Below are 19,287 nucleotides of genomic sequence, written 5' to 3' on the forward strand. Positions count from 1 at the left end.
GGCACAAGGCTGCAGGCTGAGTTATACAGGGAACTCTGAGTATCACTCATGTATTATAAGGGATAATGTACCCCCTACTGTAAATGATAAGGATATTAGAACTAGTCACTGAGGGGTTGTTCTGTGACCATATAAAGACACAAGGCTGCAGGCTGAGTTATACAGGGAACTCTGAGTATCACTCATGTATTATAAGGGATAATGTACCCCCTACTGTAAATGATAAGGATATTAGAAGTCACTGAGGGGTTGTTCTGTGACCATATAAAGGCACAAGGCTGCAGGCTGAGTTATACAGGGAACTCTGAGTATCACTCATGTATCATAAGGGATAATGTACCCCCTACTGTAAATGATAAGGATATTAGAAGTCACTGAGGGGTTGTTCTGTGACCATATAAAGGCACAAGGCTGCAGGCTGAGTTATACAGGGAACTCTGAGTATCACTCATGTATCATAAGGGATAATGTACCCCCTACTGTAAATGATAAGGATATTAGAAGTCACTGAGGGGTTGTTCTGTGACCATATAAAGGCACAAGGCTGCAGGCTGAGTTATACAGGGAACTCTGAGTATCACTCATGTATTATAAGGGATAATGTACCCCCTACTGTAAATGATAAGGATATTAGAAGTCACTGAGGGGTTGTTCTGTGACCATATAAAGGCACAAGGCTGCAGGCTGAGTTATACAGGGAACTCTGAGTATCACTCATGTATTATAAGGGATAATGTACCCCCTACTGTAAATGATAAGGATATTAGAAGTCACTGAGGGGTTGTTCTGGGGCCATATAAAGGCACAAGGCTGCAGGCTGAGTTATACAGGGAACTCAGAGTATCACTCATGTATTATAAGGGATAATGTACCCCCTACTGTAAATGATAAGGATATTAGAAGTCACTGAGGGGTTGTTCTGTGACCATATAAAGGCACAAGGCTGCAGGCTGAGTTATACAGGGAACTCTGAGTATCACTCATGTATTATAAGGGACAATGTACCCCCTACTGTAAATGATAAGGATATTAGAAGTCACTGAGGGTTTGTCTAATTGGGATTTATGATCCATTATAATTAAACTCATTAAATCAAATGAGGTTCTTTTTAATATGAAATTCCAGCGTTCTAAAAAAGTTGGATCTGTACTATTAAATGATGGGACTTTTTGGATCAGTAAACCTTGGGGAACCATATCTTGTTCGAGATATTTCTCCAAGCTGACCATATCCCACCATATTTTCATTTCGGTATTCAGTAATTTAAACAATTCGTTCAACATATAATCACCATTCATATTTCTTCATCTTTATATTGAAAAACATTATTAATGTCTATATTTCTTTTTCTCCATTCTTGGAATGCTTCCATATTGGTAAATGACGGCAGCAGAATTTATTTGTGGTATGAAAGAATCAAAAAATAATAGGGTAGATCTGCGCTCAGTCCAAGGGTGATACGGAGAAAAGAGCTGCATCTATGTTCAGTAAATGGATGAAAGGTAAGGGGATGAAAGGTGCGCTGGAAATACAATGGAGGTTCCTATAGGAAGAGAAGACAAAGCCTCCAAATATTGGATTAATAGCGTGGAAACGCTATATAGATTATTGCTTATTTATCTGGAAAGGTCCAGAACAGTCTCTAAAAACTTTCCTTAGTAATATAAATCAAAATGAATATAATTTTAATTTCACTAGTGAATACAGCGCACAGAGTGTAAATTTTCTTGATTTGACAATATCAATAGATAATAGCAGGTTCGTGACTAGTCTGTACCGTAAGCCTACCGACTGTAATGGCTTTATCCTTAATTCCAGTTGTCATCATAGAAAATGGTTGGAAAACATCCCCCTCAGCCAATTTAATAGAGTCAAAAGAAACTGTAGTAAAATAAGTGATTATGAAAAAGAATGTAACATACTATATAATCAATTTAAAGAGAAAGGATATAGAAAAGAAACTGTGGATAAAGCCAAGATGATATGCGACATGAAAGATGGAAATGAAATATTAAAACAGAATTATAAAAAACAAGAAACACACAAGATAACTCTATTCAATTCATTACAACATTTAACAATTCTAATAAAAATATGGAACAAATAATAAAGAAACATTGGCATATTTTAAAAAACGGTAAAGATTTATCTGGATTTTTAACTGAAAACCCTAAGGAAATATACAGGAGATCGCAAACTATAAAACAAACGCTGGTACCAAGTTGTTTACCTTTTAATGAAGGAAAAAATAATACATTTCTTAGTACTGGGAAAAACGGATTTTATTCATGTGGAAATTGTAAGAAAATTGTTTAAATTTAAGTCTAATGTGACAAATGAAGAACTTGATATAAAAGATACAATTACCTGTAACAGTAAAAATGTCATATATTTGTTACAATGTCCCTGTAAGTTACAATACGTAGGGAGAACTACTAGAAATGTAAAGACTAGAATACGAGAACATGTAAATAATATACACAAAGGGATGACCACTCATAGCGTTCCAGCGCATTTTAAAACCCACCACAATTCGGATCCCACACTACTTACCTTTATGGGAATATCCCTAAAAAGGAACCATTGGCGAAACATTCTGGATACACAAATTGAAGACGCTGACCCCTAACGGTCTTAACATCGATATTGATATAAAATGTTTTTTAAAAGATTGATTGTTTTAAATGATTATTTATATTATATTTTATTTAATGCACAATTTAACTGAACGAATTTGATTTCCATTTTTAATTGAGGGAACCACCCACAGAGGGGATAAAAAACCTTCCGTGAAGCAGTATGGGAAATTAGCCCCTGAGGAAGTATCATTGGATACGAAATGCGTTGGGCCTTTCACTGTGTAATTAAAGTATTTTATTTGAATAAATTGAATTTCTATTAAGGCAAATACGTGCCCTGAATATTCTTTCCGAAGTGTCCTTTGAGTTAAACTATCCTGTAGAGAAACTGAGGACATCACGAATCGTACCCAAACACGATCCCAAACCACGAGGGAGAGAACGCCGACATTGAGAACTCGAGGAAACGTCTGACCGCTGTCTGAAAGAAAAGGCCGCATTCCTGTCAGCGCAGTCAGAAGCGCAAGTGAATCAGCTTTGAAAAGGCCGGCTTGGAAGGAACCGTTGCTAGCGGCGAGTGCACTGACCTGTACGCCAGCCTTACATCGGCACCAGCTAAGCGCAATATCGGCTAATCCCCTAAACAAAAAGTGACGGTACTACACTATCCTGCACTTTCATCCAACAGGCACATGACTGACTGGTAATAGACGCGTCTAACCTTTCTATTTGCGACACGATCTCTTCTCAAGTGTGAGTAGACCTGATGTAAAATAGCAGCTCCGTGTACAAAGGATATTACACCATAGAGGCTTTGTCTTCTCTTCCTATAGGAACCTCCATTGTATTTCCAGCGCACCTTTCATCCCCTTTTGAACATTTTGACACGTGGATAAGTGGATCCATTTACTGAACATAGATGCAGCTCTTTTCTCCGTATCACCCTTGGACTGAGCGCAGATTTACCCTATTATTTTTTGATACAGTCACAATTGTATCAGATTAGCTTGTTTCTATTCACACAGTCACAATATTTGGACAGATTTCAGCAGAAGCTAATGGTGAGGGAGGGGGAGAATTTACCTCACATTTGTACCCCAATGTGCTTTCTGTCCTCCCCCAGGGCCTATTACTACCTCTGCTGTTGCACTAAACCTTGTGAAATAGAGACGCACCAAGCTACATACTGAGTCATTAGGAAATTCTGAGCCTATTAAATAATGTGACACTCATTTCACTGACAAGCAGCAAATATGACATTAAAGGGAGAGAGTCACTATATGTGCCAGATATTTAACCTCAAACCAGCCAAACCTTTGTCCATAGCAGCACCTATTACCTATTATCCACCCACTTAGATTGCAAGCTCTGCAGTGCAGGGACTGCTTCTTTCCACATAACCTCTGTTTACATTTATCAACTTAGATAAGTGATGTGCACAAAGTGGGGGGACAAGGGCCTGGGCTAGGGGGGAAGTAAACAGAAGAGGTTTGTGCCGGGCCCCTCACATTGCTGCACCCTAGACACATGCCTCTTCTGCCTACCTATAGTTACACACCTGGAACAGTGTAATCCTGTTAGGAACGTGTATTGTATCAGTGCAGAAAATGAATGTGCAAGTGCCGCATCTCTCTGCTAGCTGTGAAATGTGTCAGAATGTGAGTTATTTCGTTATAGCTAGCCAATATATAGTGAATAAAGTACCCCCTCTTGTAAAATATAAGGATATTATAAGTTACCGAGGAGTTTCATGACCATATAAAAGTACGAGGCTGAAGGCCGAGTTATACAGGTCATGGAACTCCGAGGTAACTTCTAATATCCTTATATTTTACAACTGGGGGTACTTTATTAATTATAATACACACATTTTAGTGAGTCATGTGACAGAAATTACATCACTACTCACCGTTTATAACTGATGACATCACTAGTCACCGTTTATAAGGATATAATTTACAAGATATTCATGGCTTTTGTGTATTATATATATATAACATTGTTTTGTTTTAAGTTTTATTCAATTTTCTTTATAGAAGAAACCCTTTGCTATAGATGTAGAGCTTGGGCTGAGGCAGTTACAATGAAATAGTATTTACTGAGATACAGGCCACATTGTGTCTCCCAGTAGAATCTGTAGAATCTGTAGGTCAGACCCACCTGTGAATGGAGAGGTTGAAGTGAGACAGGTGTATAAGGCAAGGATTTCCTTCAAGTCTCACATATTATAAAACAACCACAGTATTTTTGGTAACTTCCCTGCAACATAAACATGTCCAACAGAATGGAAATGTGTGGTGAACAATGAGCACTGTCATTTGAGTGGGGCCACGGGCAGGGCTGTATTTAGGTGTAGTGCCACCCCAGGCCACAGTGTTAGTCATGTTAGGGAGACTGCGCAGACAAATGAAGCAGCTAAGAATGCATTTTCACACCGAAATCTACTTCATGCGTCTGCACCCAGACCAACACAGTGCCATTGAGTGCCGACAGGGGAGACAGCACAGGCCAGCAAATCTAGTTAATAAAACAAATACTGAACTTGCTGCCTTGCTTTGTGGGTGAGACCTTCTGTAATACAACTACAATTAGACTGCAGTTGCCAAAGGCCATTCAAATACTAAACATTTTTGTATGTAGAGGGTTGAGGATATGAAAAAATGTGTTTAAAATGGCGGTGATATTAAAAAAAATACCCTTATAGCACCAGAGTCTGCACTAACTGAGTAGTAACTGAGGTAGAAGAAAGACAAATATCCAAAAAAATTATATTTCTATCCAAGTGATAGAAGTCTAACTGCCACTTGATCCAGGGAAAGCAAAAACCTCTTCAGAAGCTTTTCCAATTTGCCTCAGAGTCTTCCTGACTCCAAGATGTAATGGGACCAGTCCCTGGAATGAATGAGTCTCTGTGGCTATGTTGGTTCAAGGTCTGTAGTGATATAACAAGATTGTATAAAATAACTGAAATATTCATAGGTGCAACGCTAACCTACATGACCAACTGATAACCAACTTTATAAATACTCTGTGTATGTAGTTCCCAAAAACAATTCCTCCTTGTGTAAAAAAATTTCCAGATGTTTATACCCCAATATGTAGGATTGATTCATGGATACTCAGAGAGGTTCCTCATGTTAATTACAATCTGTGGGTCACGTTACATCCTGGTTACAGATAATCGAGATTCCCTTTAATCATTTTCTCCTGGAATCACACAACACATGCAGATAAATAATATGGTAACAATTAAATAACAGTGTCTAGAATGTCACTATATTGCAAATTGTCATCACTCACCAAACGTTTAGCTCTGTAATTCAGTGCATGACACATGGTAGCCAAGTCCACTGGCACATTACAAAGACAAATATTTCAGATCTCTCTGGCCTTTCTCAGCTTTTGTTTAAATAAAGGTGATTTTAAGATGATTTTTGTTTCCAGTGCTGTCTGTGTACAAGAGCATTTGTAATGCCCCTGTCCCTTCTCCACAGGTGTAATGAGAGTGGTTTTTGTTGAGCTTCATCTGGCAGAATATGTACTCAAGCGCGACTAACTTATCAGATAAGATCTCTGCTTAGCATGTGCTTGTTGGAAGCCTGACCAGCTCCTGATGAGTGCATGGGAAGCAAGGTCTGTTGCTAACCAAGCGGTTTCATGTATGAACTCATTGTATATGAGAGCATATACAGTAAAACCCGAGGGTCTCCATTTTGTTGACTGAGATCTCTCCTGTGGAGTAAACACACATGTGCTGCCCAGGGCCTTTGATTCCTGCTTGAGACCTCTCTGCCGACTGAAACGGGATCTCCCAGTCTCTTGGTGCAGATGATGACTCTAACTCAAATGCTGATGTATTCTTGATTATATTACTGATTGTATTTGCTGCCCCACCCCCTGCCGGAGTTGCTCAAATGAAAAGGTGGCAACCCTATATGTACATCACTCAAATGTTAACTTAAGTAATATATATTTTAATAGGCAGACAAATGAGGAAGGTGCAAAGGTCACCTCCAGCCTGAAGGGGGCAGCATTAGGCAATGGGGAAACAGTCAGGCTGATGCTTTGTGTAAGTGATGTTGGGAAAGAGTAAGGTAATACGGCAAGGAGAGAGCCGACACAGATCTGACAGCAGCAGGGAGAGAGAGATCCCCTTGGAGGTAAAGTTGGTAAAGTGCAGGGAAAGCTGCACCAACTGCCAGTTCCACTTAGTGTGTCAGTGAGTGTCAGTCAGGGAAGGACTTCACTCTCCATTTAGGCCCCTCAGGTTCCTGTTTCAATGAGCCTCACTGTAGCTATTGTAGATGTAGGGCCCAGTTAGGGACTCAGGGAATTGTCACATAAGAAGATTTATTAGTGAGGTCTGTTCTCTGAGCCGTGTAGGTTAGACCCCAGGTTCCACCAAGTCACCCCTGCTTAGTTACTGGCCCATTTCTGCCCAAAAGGACTAACTAGTGGTGCAATCCCTGGGAATATTATATAGATACACATTCATTAATTACAAATTTACTGGGATTCATGGAGGCAACACCAGGGTTACAGATAAGTGTCACCAACATAAAGTGTCCCCAACACTGTCACTTCTATGTGCTGCACCACAAGGGTTAATCAATGGTTAATAACTGGATTACTTTGTTCTTTACTGATATTCTGTGTATTTGTTCATACTTCTGATTTACATGTACAGACAGTTCTGCATTCACTCTCATTATAAATACACAAGTGTGGCCTCTTTACTTTGTACCACAATGTTAACCCACACCTTGCCAGACTGCCCACAAGGGAACAGATCATGTGCTAAGATATATATATATATATATAGGAACTCGCAGATTAATGCTCTGTAATCATTACAGCCTTGTTCCCTGACTTGCTGCATACATAAATACATACATACATACATAGGCACACTGTTCTGGTAACACTCTTCAGACCTGGTTTTCCACAGGAGTTTTCAACTCTCCCCTCACTGTCTCACTTCCTGCTTCCTGTTTCCCTTGGCTCCCCCCAGGGGTGACATCACTTCCTGCACATGCAGTAGATTATACACAGCTGCTGGAAAAAATTATACGTTCATACAAGTGTTTGTGATGTACATCTCCCTGCCTTCCCCCTTTCTTTTATAACATACATAGTTAGTTGGGGAAATTTACAATAACATTACCTTAGAAGATAAAATGGTAATGATAATAAAATGAATTCTTACCGTTTTAATTTATTAATCTGCAAAGTATACAAATAAACAAAGCCACTATCACAAAAGATCCTACAAATGCCCATATGTGTGATTGGGGAATAAGCTTGGAATCTGCAGGGAGAGAAGAGACACAATATAGACACCTTATAGCCCAATATATTAGGTCCATTAAAGTTAAACTATCAGCATCACCATCACCTTAAAATATGAGATTTAAAGGAAAACTATACCCCCAAAATGAATACTTAAGCAACAGATAGTTTATATCAAATTGAATGACATATTAAAGAATCTTACCAAACGGGAATATATATTTACATAAATATTGCCCTTTTACATCTCTTGCCTTGAACCACCATTTCGTGACTCTATCTGTGCTGCCTCAGAGATCACCTGACCAGAAATACTACAACACTAACTGTAACAGGAAGAGATCACCTGACCAGAAATACTGCAGCTCTAACTGTAACAGGAAGAGATCACCTGACCAGAAATACTGCAGCTCTAACTGTAACAGGAAGAGATCACCTGACCAGAAATACTGCAGCTCTAACTGTAACAGGAAGAGATCACCTGACCAGAAATACTACAACACTAACTGTAACAGGAAGAAGTGAGGAAGCAAAAGGCAGAACTCTGTCTGTTAATTGGCTCATGTGACCTTACATGTGGTTTGTAGGTGTGCACAGTGAATCTTACAATCTCAGGGGACGGCCCTTATTTTTTAAAATGGCAGTTTTCTATTTATGATTACCCAATGGCACATACTATTAGAAAAGTATATTATTATGATAATGGTTCATTTACATGAAGCAGGGTTTTACACATGAGCTGTTTTACTCAGTATCTTTTAATAGAGACCTACATTGTTTGGGGGGTATAGTTTTCCTTTAAGTGTAAATAAGCAGCAGTTGATCTTATTTAGTGGCACCAAAAGGCTCAGTATGATCATTTATAAAGAGCAAGTTCAACTATGGAAAATAAGCCATCTGTCTCAGTTAACTTAATTTTGCATTTGGTTTGTAGATTTTTTGTAAAAACAATAATTTTCAATATTTGTAGCTGTCAGTTCAATAGAGGAAAGAGTTTTGGGAATAAACACTCACAGTTGCATTTTATGCCGCCGATTCCTTTGCAACATTGTCCATGGAGAGGGTAATTACAACCCAGCAATTTGAGCAGTGACCCCCCTGAAAGATGACAGAAGTGCAATTTAAATGGATAAAAGTTTCCAATTTTGACAGACTATACATAGTTACATAGTTACATAGTTAATTTGAGTTGAAAAAAGACAAAGTCCATCAAGTTCAACCCCTCCAAATGAAAACCCAGCCCCATACACACACCCCTCCCTACTGTCACATAAATGATATATACCCATATCTATACTAACTATAGAGTTTAGTATCACAATAGCCTTTGTATTATGTCTGTCCAAGAAATCATCCAAGTCCCTCTTATAGTCATTAACTGAATCATCACCCGGCAGTGCATTCCCCAACCTCACTGTCCTCACTGTGATGAACCCCCTACTCTGTTCCTTTAAATGAAACTTCTTTTCCTCTAGTCTGAAGGGGAGGCCTCTGGTACGTGATTCTCTTTATGGGTAAAAAGGTCCCCTGCTATTTGTCTATAATGTCCTCTAATGTACTTGTAAAGTCTAATCATGTCCCCTCACAAGCGCCTTTTTTCCCCCAGAGAAAACAACCCCAACCTTGTCAGTCTCCCCTCATAATTTAACTCTTCCCTCCCTCTAACCAGTTTAGTTGCACTTAGTCTCTGCACTCTCTCCAGCTCATTTATATCCCTCTTAAGGACTGGAGTCCAAAACTGCCCCCATACTCCAGATGAGGCCTCACCAGGGACCTATAAAGAGGCATAATTATGTTTTAATACAGTAGACTCTATGTGCCGCAGCACTAACTAACTGTCAGGGAGATCTTTCTCTTGTTCTGCTCATTCAGACAGTTTGTATGACTAGAACAGCAGGAAGAGAAGAGGGGCATTTTATTATTATCTTAGGATGTGGAATAAAAATACAGTCTGATACGATTCTCAAACCTGCCCTTGTGATTAAATCAAAGGTTTACACAGTACATAGAATATCAGACAAATATGCTTCTAGGCACAATCACTTTAGGGACCTTAATGGAGACACATGAAATCATTGCTGCAGTTTCCAGTTTTCCCCAATATCAAGTGAAAATGCTGATCCAGTGTCACTTTCAGTCCCTCACGCCTGCTCCAGCCAAGTATTACACAAACACACTTTTATACTATGACAAACTTACATTTATTCTTCCACATATTTTTTACGTGTTTTTTTTTACAGTTTTGTATTCCTGTGCACATCGACATCAAACTATTCAGAAGACCCTGCCATGAAATGTTTAGGATGTTTTATTTTTGCTTTGTGCATAAGGGTGTGTGATACTGTCACGTTGGCACCCTATATCCAGAACCCAAGCTAAGCTCCCTGGTCTCGGCTCTCACTTCTGCCTTTAACCGCCGCCTTTCACCTCGGGAGGAGCCCTCGGCTAATCGGATGCCGCCAGGTCTTATTTGAGAGCGGAGCAAAGCTAACGGTTCTGGACGAGCAAAGGGCACGATCGTCTCACCAGGAAACTGGAAGGAAGAACCACCACCAGGAACAGGCAGGCTGGGCCAGCACAAGCAGTTAGAATAGTCAGACAGGCTGGCATCAGGATTAGAGAATGCAGAATAGTCACAGACAGGCAGGATCAGGATTGGAGATGTCAGAAGAGTCAAACAGGCAGGCAAGGGTCAAAACACAGTAGTAGATCAATCAGGATTCAAGTAATAAAGCACCCAGGAACAAGGTAAATTGAACCTAACAATGGGCAATCCACACACACTGACGTCACACGCCAGCATCACTGCGCCTTTAAGAAACGGACATGCGCGCGCTGCACGCCTTAGAGGAAGCCGCCACCGGAGAGGAAGGAGCAGCGGGCATCCATGCCAAGGACACGGCGGTGGACCCTGATGCCCACTAGACCACCAGGGTAACTTTTCCTTACAGATACATAAGGTGCTTTAAATATTCAACTATGAGACAATCTCCAGAAATGCCATATTTACCCATTTGGATTTCACACTATTTAATTTTCAAAAATATATTGTCTCCTCCTTACGCTAGAGTCTCTTCCAGCATATAGAACACAGTCATTGTAATGATCTCACAGTAGCAAGTGTCAGCCATGAAAATGAATATCCTCTGCTTATATTCTTTAAAATGTCACCAGGGCCGGAACTAGGGGCAGGCAGAGTAGGCACGTGCCTAGGGCACAAAGCTGGGGGGCGTCAGGCACGTACCTGCTCTGTCGCCTACCCTGTGTCCGGTCCCATCTCTCCCAGACTGCATAGTGTAACTTTAACGAAAATGCGCCTCTGCGCATGCTTGAACACCATTTTGTGCATGCGCGAACACCATTTCGCGCATGCGCGCTGGAGCGTAATTTCGTGCATGCGCAGTTTCGCACACACTGAGCCGGCGCCTTGCCCGCCAGGTTGCCTAGGGTGCCTGGCCGGGTTGGCCCATCTCTGAATGTCACCCAGACTTTAACTCCTCCTGATGTACACCAGTACCCCCAGAGCACTTGGTCCACAGCTCACTATGCTAAATGTTAGCTGCACCCACCAGCTCAATGTGTTAGAGTCTATTACTATGCTGGTGTTCAGCAGTGTCAAAAATGTATCTGTCTAAGATGGCTTTTTTTGCAGAATGTGTTGATATAAAGTTTCTCACCTGTGAGTTGCACCTTTAGTGTTTGCACAAGAGGTTGGGTGAGGGCCTGATGTTCCACCACACAAGAGATCTCCATCCCCTGACTCTCAGCTGTTGGGAGGAACTGGTAGGAAGACTCCAGAGCAGAACTGTTAATCCTCTTTATCTCTGAGGCTTCCACATGACTTCCACTTACTAACCAACTCACAGCAATGGATTCTGGGTAATAACCCCACACTCTGCACATCAGTGGCTGCTCCTTATTCACATAAAATGGTTCATAGATGATGGTTATGAAGGGGGCAACTGGAAATACAAAGTAGAATATTAGTATTCATCATAGTCTCAATGTGAAGGTTAGATATTAATTTGTAAAGGTGGGATGGGGAACCACCATAGAGAAAGAGAAATACATGCCCTTTACCTCATTTACTGAGCAAACCTTTCCACCCCATGTTCTATGATGATCTGACAGCTAAAAGTGTTACACAGCACAGTGCTGGCTAATTTCTGACAAATCTGTCATTAGAGATAAGGGGCCCCGCATAAGTAGAAAATAATGAGTATTTAGCTACACCAGAAAGAGACCAACTGCCATAATATAGATATACAGTTGTATGGAGAGCCATCTGTTGGTAGCCACCTCAAAAACCAATTACTCCCTTCTCCTCTGGGGCCCATACTACTTAGATAACAGAGCCCTCTCCACAGGGGCTCCAGGTTATTTCCCCATAGCCTACATGGGCCTCCTGGATTGTGTATTCTGCCAACTATGTAGAAATGGGTCTCAATGAGAAAAAAGTGTACTTATAGCACAGGTTTGACCACATACCAAATCTGCCCCAGTCAAGTTCATTACACCTAAAGACCCCTATTGCCCATCAAACCCTGCTCATTCCCACCATAAATCACACCATTTAGTCACCCAATGCCTATCCTGAAACACCCAATGCCTATCCTATCCTGACACCCAATGCCTATCCAATGCCTATCCTGACTTACAGTAGGATTCTTACCTATCCTACCCTGATGGTGGTACAGGTATGTGTTATCTGGAAACCCGTTATCCAGACGGCTCTGAATTATTGAAAGGCCATCTCCCATAGAATCAATTTTATCCAAATAATCCAGATTTTTTTAAATGATTTCCTTTTTCTGTGTAATAATAAAATAGTCGCTTGTACTTGACCTCAACTAAGATATAATTAATCCTTATTGGAGGCAAAACCAGCCTATTGGCTTTATTTAATATTTATATGATTTTCTAGTAGACTTAAGGTATGAAGATCCAAAGAATGGGAGCATCTGTTCCCAACCATTCTGAATAACAGGTCCCATTCCTTCACCTGAGATAAAGAGTTGACACATATTTGGGAATCAGTAATCGATAACTTTTATGTAACAGCCAAGCAAAAAATTTAGATAATATCAAGACATGGGGAGGCACATTTGTCAAGGGTCGAATTTCGAATTCAACAAAGCAAATTCAAAATTCGACCAATCAAAATGTATTATTTAAACTGAATTTTTCAAAGTCGGACGAATTGAAACGAAACTTGAATCGAATTCGAATCGCATTTAATCAAACTAGATTCTATTTTTTTCTCCAAAAAAAAAATTGAACGTTTGGAAGGCTGCAAACATCTCCAAATAAATTCCTGGACCTCATTCATTGACTTAAACAGCAATTTGGCAGGTTTTAGGTGGTGAATAGTCAAATTCAAATTCTTGAAGAGTATGATAAATCTCGAAAATCAAATTAAAATTTTTTAAAAAAACTATAATCGAATTTGGATAACTCCCTAGTCGAGTTTTGACCAAAAAAAGTAAAAATTCATATTCAAATTTTCAATTCGACCCTTGATATATCTGCCACATAGTCTGAGCATAGTAACCAAACTCCCCTGATGATTACATCATTTACAGTACATTTTTAATTAAAAGGACACTAAACCCTGCTGCACAGCACTGCTCAACCACACTTTACTCAGTTGTTGCTGGACTACAAATCCCAGAATAATGTCACATATCATGAAGGTTGAGACTTGCTGGGAGCTGTAGTCCACTTTCAGTGAACAAGTCTGTCCTTTATCCCCATGTCTCATTCCAGTGTCATATAATGAAATAAATAAAATAATGTGTGTATGTAAGATAAGAGCAAGATGGCTGACATAGTGCTGGGGGGAATCTGCATTCTCATTGGTCACTTCTCTTGCATCTGTAATTAAGTTTTTGGTCAGTAGAATTCTCATTGGTGAATTTTTTTGCCTCCATAATTACGTTTTTTAACAACTTCTATAGCAAAACTAAGGGGCACAGAGGGACAGTGTTATGGTTGGGTTTTACAACCCCTTTCAACATTATGTTCCAGGTGAGCATTGCTGGCTACTCTAACTATACTGAAGAGACCAATCTGTTTTTCTAAAAGAAAAATGAATTGATCACTACAAAGAAGCAAGCCTGAGGCCATATTTATCAGGTTCAAGATGCAATTTGTAAACTTACAAAGAGTATTGCAAAATCCTAACTTTTAAAAGGTCTTGTAGTACTCATTCACAAAAACTCCTTCACAAATGTTCTCTATATGCCCCGCAAATCTCCATTTTTACCTCCATAGATGAGCTGGAAATCCTCCTGGAGAGGGACAGAGAGAGACTCATGTTGGAGCCGGATAGAGAAGCTCTGGTTCCTGTTCTCCTTGGTGGGTACAATGGTCACTGTGCTGGTTGTACTGTGGGTGCCATCTGGGTCTCTCTGGGACTTATTCACAGTAACACCAGGTAATATCTCCCCATCTCTCAGCCATTTAACATCAAGATCCTGGGGGTAGAAGCCAGTGATGGAGGCTCTCAGGACACTCGTCTTATTCTCACTAACAACTTTATTAGGGATTGTGATCTGTGGGGGGGCTGAAAGAAATGATTTCCATTAGTATTCATTTGAGTTAAAGTACAAGAATATCTAGAATATACATACACTATAGTCTCTATCTATTTATCAGCCATTGGTTTTAACTCCCCCTCAGCACTATATTTTATGATGATCTATTTGTACCTTGAATTTCCAGTATGATTTGTGTCTCTTGTTGCTCAGTACCATAAGTGACTGTACAGGTGTATCTCCCACCATCAGATACCTGTGTATTAGACACAGACAGAGAGGCCACTCCCCATGGGGCTGTAGTTGAGTTGAGAGAGAACCGGGGATCTGTTGTGTTCACTCCATTGTCATACGTCAGTATTCTCCTTCCATAGTAATCCCACTCTATGGCAAAGAGTTTGGGATGAGCAGGGAACTTATCCACATGGAATGTGCAGGGAATCAGTATATTAAATCCTTTTCTGGCAATATGTCTGAAAGGAGCAATCACCTCCAGAACAGAACCTGCAGGTACAAAGAAATTTCTGTGAAGATTCTCATTCATCCATGTCATAGTATATCTATAGCAATAAGTCAAATTAACTGGATTTGATGTATTTTGCCTTGAAGACATTTCACTAGTCATTCTAGTGGCTTTTTCAATTCAGAATGACCTGTTCAGAAATAACAAAAGAACTTGGCCCTCCCATATATTTCTGGGGTGTCTGGTGTCTGAAAAAGGTAGAAGTGCTTGGACTTGTACGTGGGAGAAGCCAAACAACTGTTACACAATCATATGGCGCAACACAGAAGTGTCAGCTCCTCTGGTCAGGACTCACCAGGGTACCTGCATCTAAAGGAAAAAGGACACACATTTGAAAACTACTAAGTTCAGATCCTGGACAGGGCAGAGAATTGGTTCAATAGAGGGGTCAAAGAAGCCATATATGTGAAAAGGGAAAAACCTAATTTGAACAAAGATGGGGGGAGGGGAGGGTGCGGCATCTATAATCTACTACATACAATGCTGATTTAGTACCTCTCCCTGGAAGGTTTAATACCACCTCAAAGCAGCAATCTTGCTAATACAATCAACACCTTGTCTCTATGAGCTCTCTGACCCCATTGTGTTTATACAAAGGGCCTGTAGGTGACACTGTGCACAAGACTTATACTGTGTACATAGTACTTTCTAGACTGTTTTAAAATATTATTGTTGAAGTGTAATGGCTGCATGAACCTGCTTATAAAGCACTGTTATACTCTATTCATCCTCGGCTACCAAAACATAACACCCGTGCTCCTTTTACTAAACACATTATGCTGATTGAAGTAAGATTCCAGGGTTTCTAACCAGAAACATTGTGTACAGGTCATTCTGAATTGAGAAAGCCAGTTGGATCACTAGCGAAACATCTTGAAGGAAAATACAGCAAGTCCAGTTGATTTGACTTATTATTATAGATGAACCAACTTTAAATACCTGTATAACGTCATCATATAGTGACAAGAATTAAACTGAGCTTTACAGGAATTGTTCATCATTCTCGTCAGTTTGTGTCCTAGTGGAGTTTGCCAGAAAGGAAATAGAAATATTCAGGTGGGTCCGTCTCCCCAGACAAACCAAATGTTGCTTTCAGGTAGAAGTAAACACTTTGTATTGAACACTTTCCCTTTAAGCCAGTGCTACGTGGCGATTACATAAAGCGGCATTAAAGAACAGAATTATTTGTTGTTATTAGGGGATATAATTGTGAACATTCTGTGGGAGAACTAGTGACAATGTTGAGTGATGATCATGTGTATTGCTAGTGGGACAAAATTAACAGGTGTGGATAGAATGGTTAGAATAGAATCACAAGAACCATGTAAAGTCAGGTATTTTGGTACTTTGGATTAGAAACATCATTTTTAAAAGATAAAGTCAATGGACAATTACAGAGTTAAGTGGGTGAAGTGAAGGTGGGTATAAGGGTACCCTATACGTACAACAGGGGCACACAGGACAATGCAGAATTAGAGTTAGAGGACAAGGAAAGGCAAAAAAATAAAATCCCATTTTTACTTTCTTTAATGAAAAATAAATCTATTTCCAATATACTTTAATTAAAAAATGTGTACCATTTTTATAAGAAATCTGACTGTACCTAACCTAACTGCTGGGCAGGGAAACAATCATATTTATGAACAGCAGGGGGAGCCCAGCCATGCAGAACTCAAGCAGCTTTGTTTGTTTCCCTGTAGAGCAGTCGGCGACTGTGTAGAGATTTGTATTGGATTTTATTTTTGCCTTTACATTCCCTTTTGTTTCCAACTCCAGCTGCAGGAACAAAGATCATGGAGCCTGGGTACAGAAGGCCCAGAAAGGCCCATGTGCTTTGGAGAAGAAGTCGGGGAGCAGGTAACCCCATGAATGAGGAATAGTTACACTAGGGCAGACTTGTCATAGTCTCTCTAGGAGAGAAAGGCAGAGAGGTGAGAGAGAAAGAGCAGCTGAAGCTCCAACAAGGATTTGCAGTAAGGGAGGAGCTTCCCAGAGGCTCTGTGTGTTGCCTCCAGTCAGGGACCTCAGTGAAGAGGGACTGTAGGGTACAAGCTGCTTCCTGACAACTTCCAGGAGGGAATGTGTGTGATACTGCAAATGCCTAATGGAGACCTTTCCTCTGTGAGAAATGCCTAATGGCTGCAGCTCTGTGTGAGAAATGTGCTATTGCCTCAGCTCCTGTGTGACTACTAAACCTGTGGTCACTTGCCTCGTGCATAGTTACATAAACCGTTTCTGTTTTACTGCAAGAACCTCCTGGCGCCCATCTTTTGTTGTATGCACAGTAGCCTGGGGGATGTAGTTGCACTACACCATAGAGGGAACACTTCCACATGGCGAAGGCCCTGACCCTGTTGTGTGAAGTCGCGTGTAACCCCTGCTTCTACTGCTAGCTGGACAGTTTAACTATTTGTGTGCTATGCAGCCCAAATAGGTGTTAAACTTATACTAGAGATGTGCTAATACCTTATTCTGTAAGTATCATTTTATTGCAAATTATATAGGAGAAGGTTTATTGACATTTTGTAAAACACATTAAAACTATTAAAGATAACAGACAATATAAATTAGTGGTCAGAATCCCAGGGAAGGTTTGAATGGTATCATACCCTGATGTACTGCACAAATATCTAATGATGGCACTCAGGCCAGTGCAGGGCCCGGGCAAATGACACCCAAGGTAAGTCACCCACAATTGCAGCCCCATCTGTGTATATAGTAACAGTGGGGGGGTGATGAGATAGGGTGAGTCTAGGCATTGAGTGACAAGACCCCCCCCACTGATCTAATGATTGACAAGGAGCCTGAACTAGGAGTAGGCAGAAGAAGTCCGTTCCCATTGCCCCCACTACCACCACCACCAGTGACAAGTGACTCCAGTCAGTACAAGGGAAAATAAAACTTACCTGTTTGGAACAGGAGGAAAATGCAGAGAAATCCCCAAATCCTGAGGATCTGATGCAGTTCAGCAGCTCTCATCTCTTTCTCATCTCTTTCTCATCTCTTTCTCATCTCTTTCTCAGCTGGATTGTAGCGACATGCAGGTAGTCACTCTGTGTATATGTGTCTTATTCTGTAGACTCAGTACAAGTATCAGCCCAGCCAGTACAGACAGGTTCATAAATTCTCACCAATCAGGTTATTGCTCCACCCATTATATAACCACACCTGTAACCTGGGAATTTCTTAATTAATAGTATGAATTATTCCATATCAGGAACATTATTTGTGGTATGTGAGAAGCTAATAAAGGCATCTGTAAATCTGCTAGTTTAACCCATTACTGGAATCTTTAGCCCAGTTCTTATTGCTGTAGAGACAAGTGTGTGACAGGGAGAGATATAGTTCTGCGCTGGTACATTCCCTATAGTGACATGTGGATGTGAAGTAACAAATATTACTGACACACAACACTAAATACACACAGATATGTTTAACCCTTGCATGTTTAACCCTTGCGTGTCTAATCAAAGAAAATATTTTGCTGATTCCTCCCTTCATCTAATGAAACATTAATTTGTATTGATCACACAGGGATAAACATGGAGAGATTCTTTGTATTTAGACTTGAGTACTGGTAATATTTGTTCCTATGTCTGCTTAGGGGGGTGCGACCCCTCATAATTAACTTTCATGAGATTTCACAGTGTGTTACTGGGTTATTCTTCTGATAATGGCACTGTCAGCTCATCTCCAGCTCAACTGTCAGCTCTATCCAGCCAATACAATGATAAAGTCTGGCTCACTTGTATTTAGCTCAGTCATTGGGATCAGAAGGTTTGGTGGAAGCCAAGACATGGCAGATACATGGATGGGTTTTCTTTGTCAGTTATTAATATACTGACACAATTTACACAGTTACTACTGTCTTATCACTGACTTGTGCAGCAAATCCTTAATCATCTCTTAGAGGAAAATAGAAGTCACAGGGGGTCATTTATAAACACTGGGCAAATTTGTACTTGGGCAATAATCAATGGCAACCAATCAGATTGTTTGTTTTCATTATTCTACTTGCAGCTGGCCAAAAATGCTACTCACTGATTGGTTGCTATCGGTTACTGTCCTGGTGGAAATGTGCCCAGTGTTTATAAATGAGCCCCACTGTCCCATCCTATGTAAAAGATACACCTTACACCACATGAGTACAGACTACAGGTGGTAAAATAGACTCCCATTACTAGAGGCCATAGATTCAATTAACATACAAAATTTCACCTCCAAATTATTATGAGAACTCACCCTGGTGAGGACAGCACCCGTCTCTAGTATCTTCAGTGCTCGCACACTAATAGGGAAGCCACACCACTCACTTCCGGGTTTGAAGCGGCGGCGAGGATGACATCATCATGCAGTGGCG

At 40.4% G+C, this 19,287-nt stretch overlaps 1 protein-coding gene across 2 annotated transcripts; it reads right to left on the minus strand.

Annotated features, from left to right (window-relative positions):
• Nucleotides 1–5,586: 5,586 nt before the first annotated feature.
• On the minus strand, nt 5,587–17,997 carry tabpl.S (tapasin-like S homeolog). 2 transcript variants are annotated; one of them, XM_041575925.1, is made up of 7 exons: nt 17,834–17,997; nt 14,579–14,908; nt 14,134–14,433; nt 11,546–11,830; nt 8,883–8,966; nt 7,786–7,887; nt 7,540–7,631 (listed from the first exon to the last, which is right to left on the minus strand). In XM_041575925.1, the coding sequence occupies exons 1-6, from the start codon at nt 17,904–17,906 to the stop codon at nt 7,790–7,792; spliced, it is 1,170 nt and encodes a 389-aa protein (XP_041431859.1). In that variant the 5' UTR covers nt 17,907–17,997; the 3' UTR covers nt 7,540–7,631; nt 7,786–7,789. The 2 variants fall into 2 exon arrangements, with proteins under 2 accessions (XP_018096914.2, XP_041431859.1); XM_018241425.2 differs by lacking the exon at nt 7,786–7,887 and having other exon boundaries at nt 5,587–7,631.
• Nucleotides 17,998–19,287: the final 1,290 nt, after the last annotated feature.

Source organism: Xenopus laevis, chromosome 9_10L (assembly GCF_017654675.1).
Source record: "Xenopus laevis strain J_2021 chromosome 9_10L, Xenopus_laevis_v10.1, whole genome shotgun sequence".
Classification (NCBI taxonomy): Eukaryota; Metazoa; Chordata; class Amphibia; order Anura; family Pipidae; genus Xenopus; species Xenopus laevis.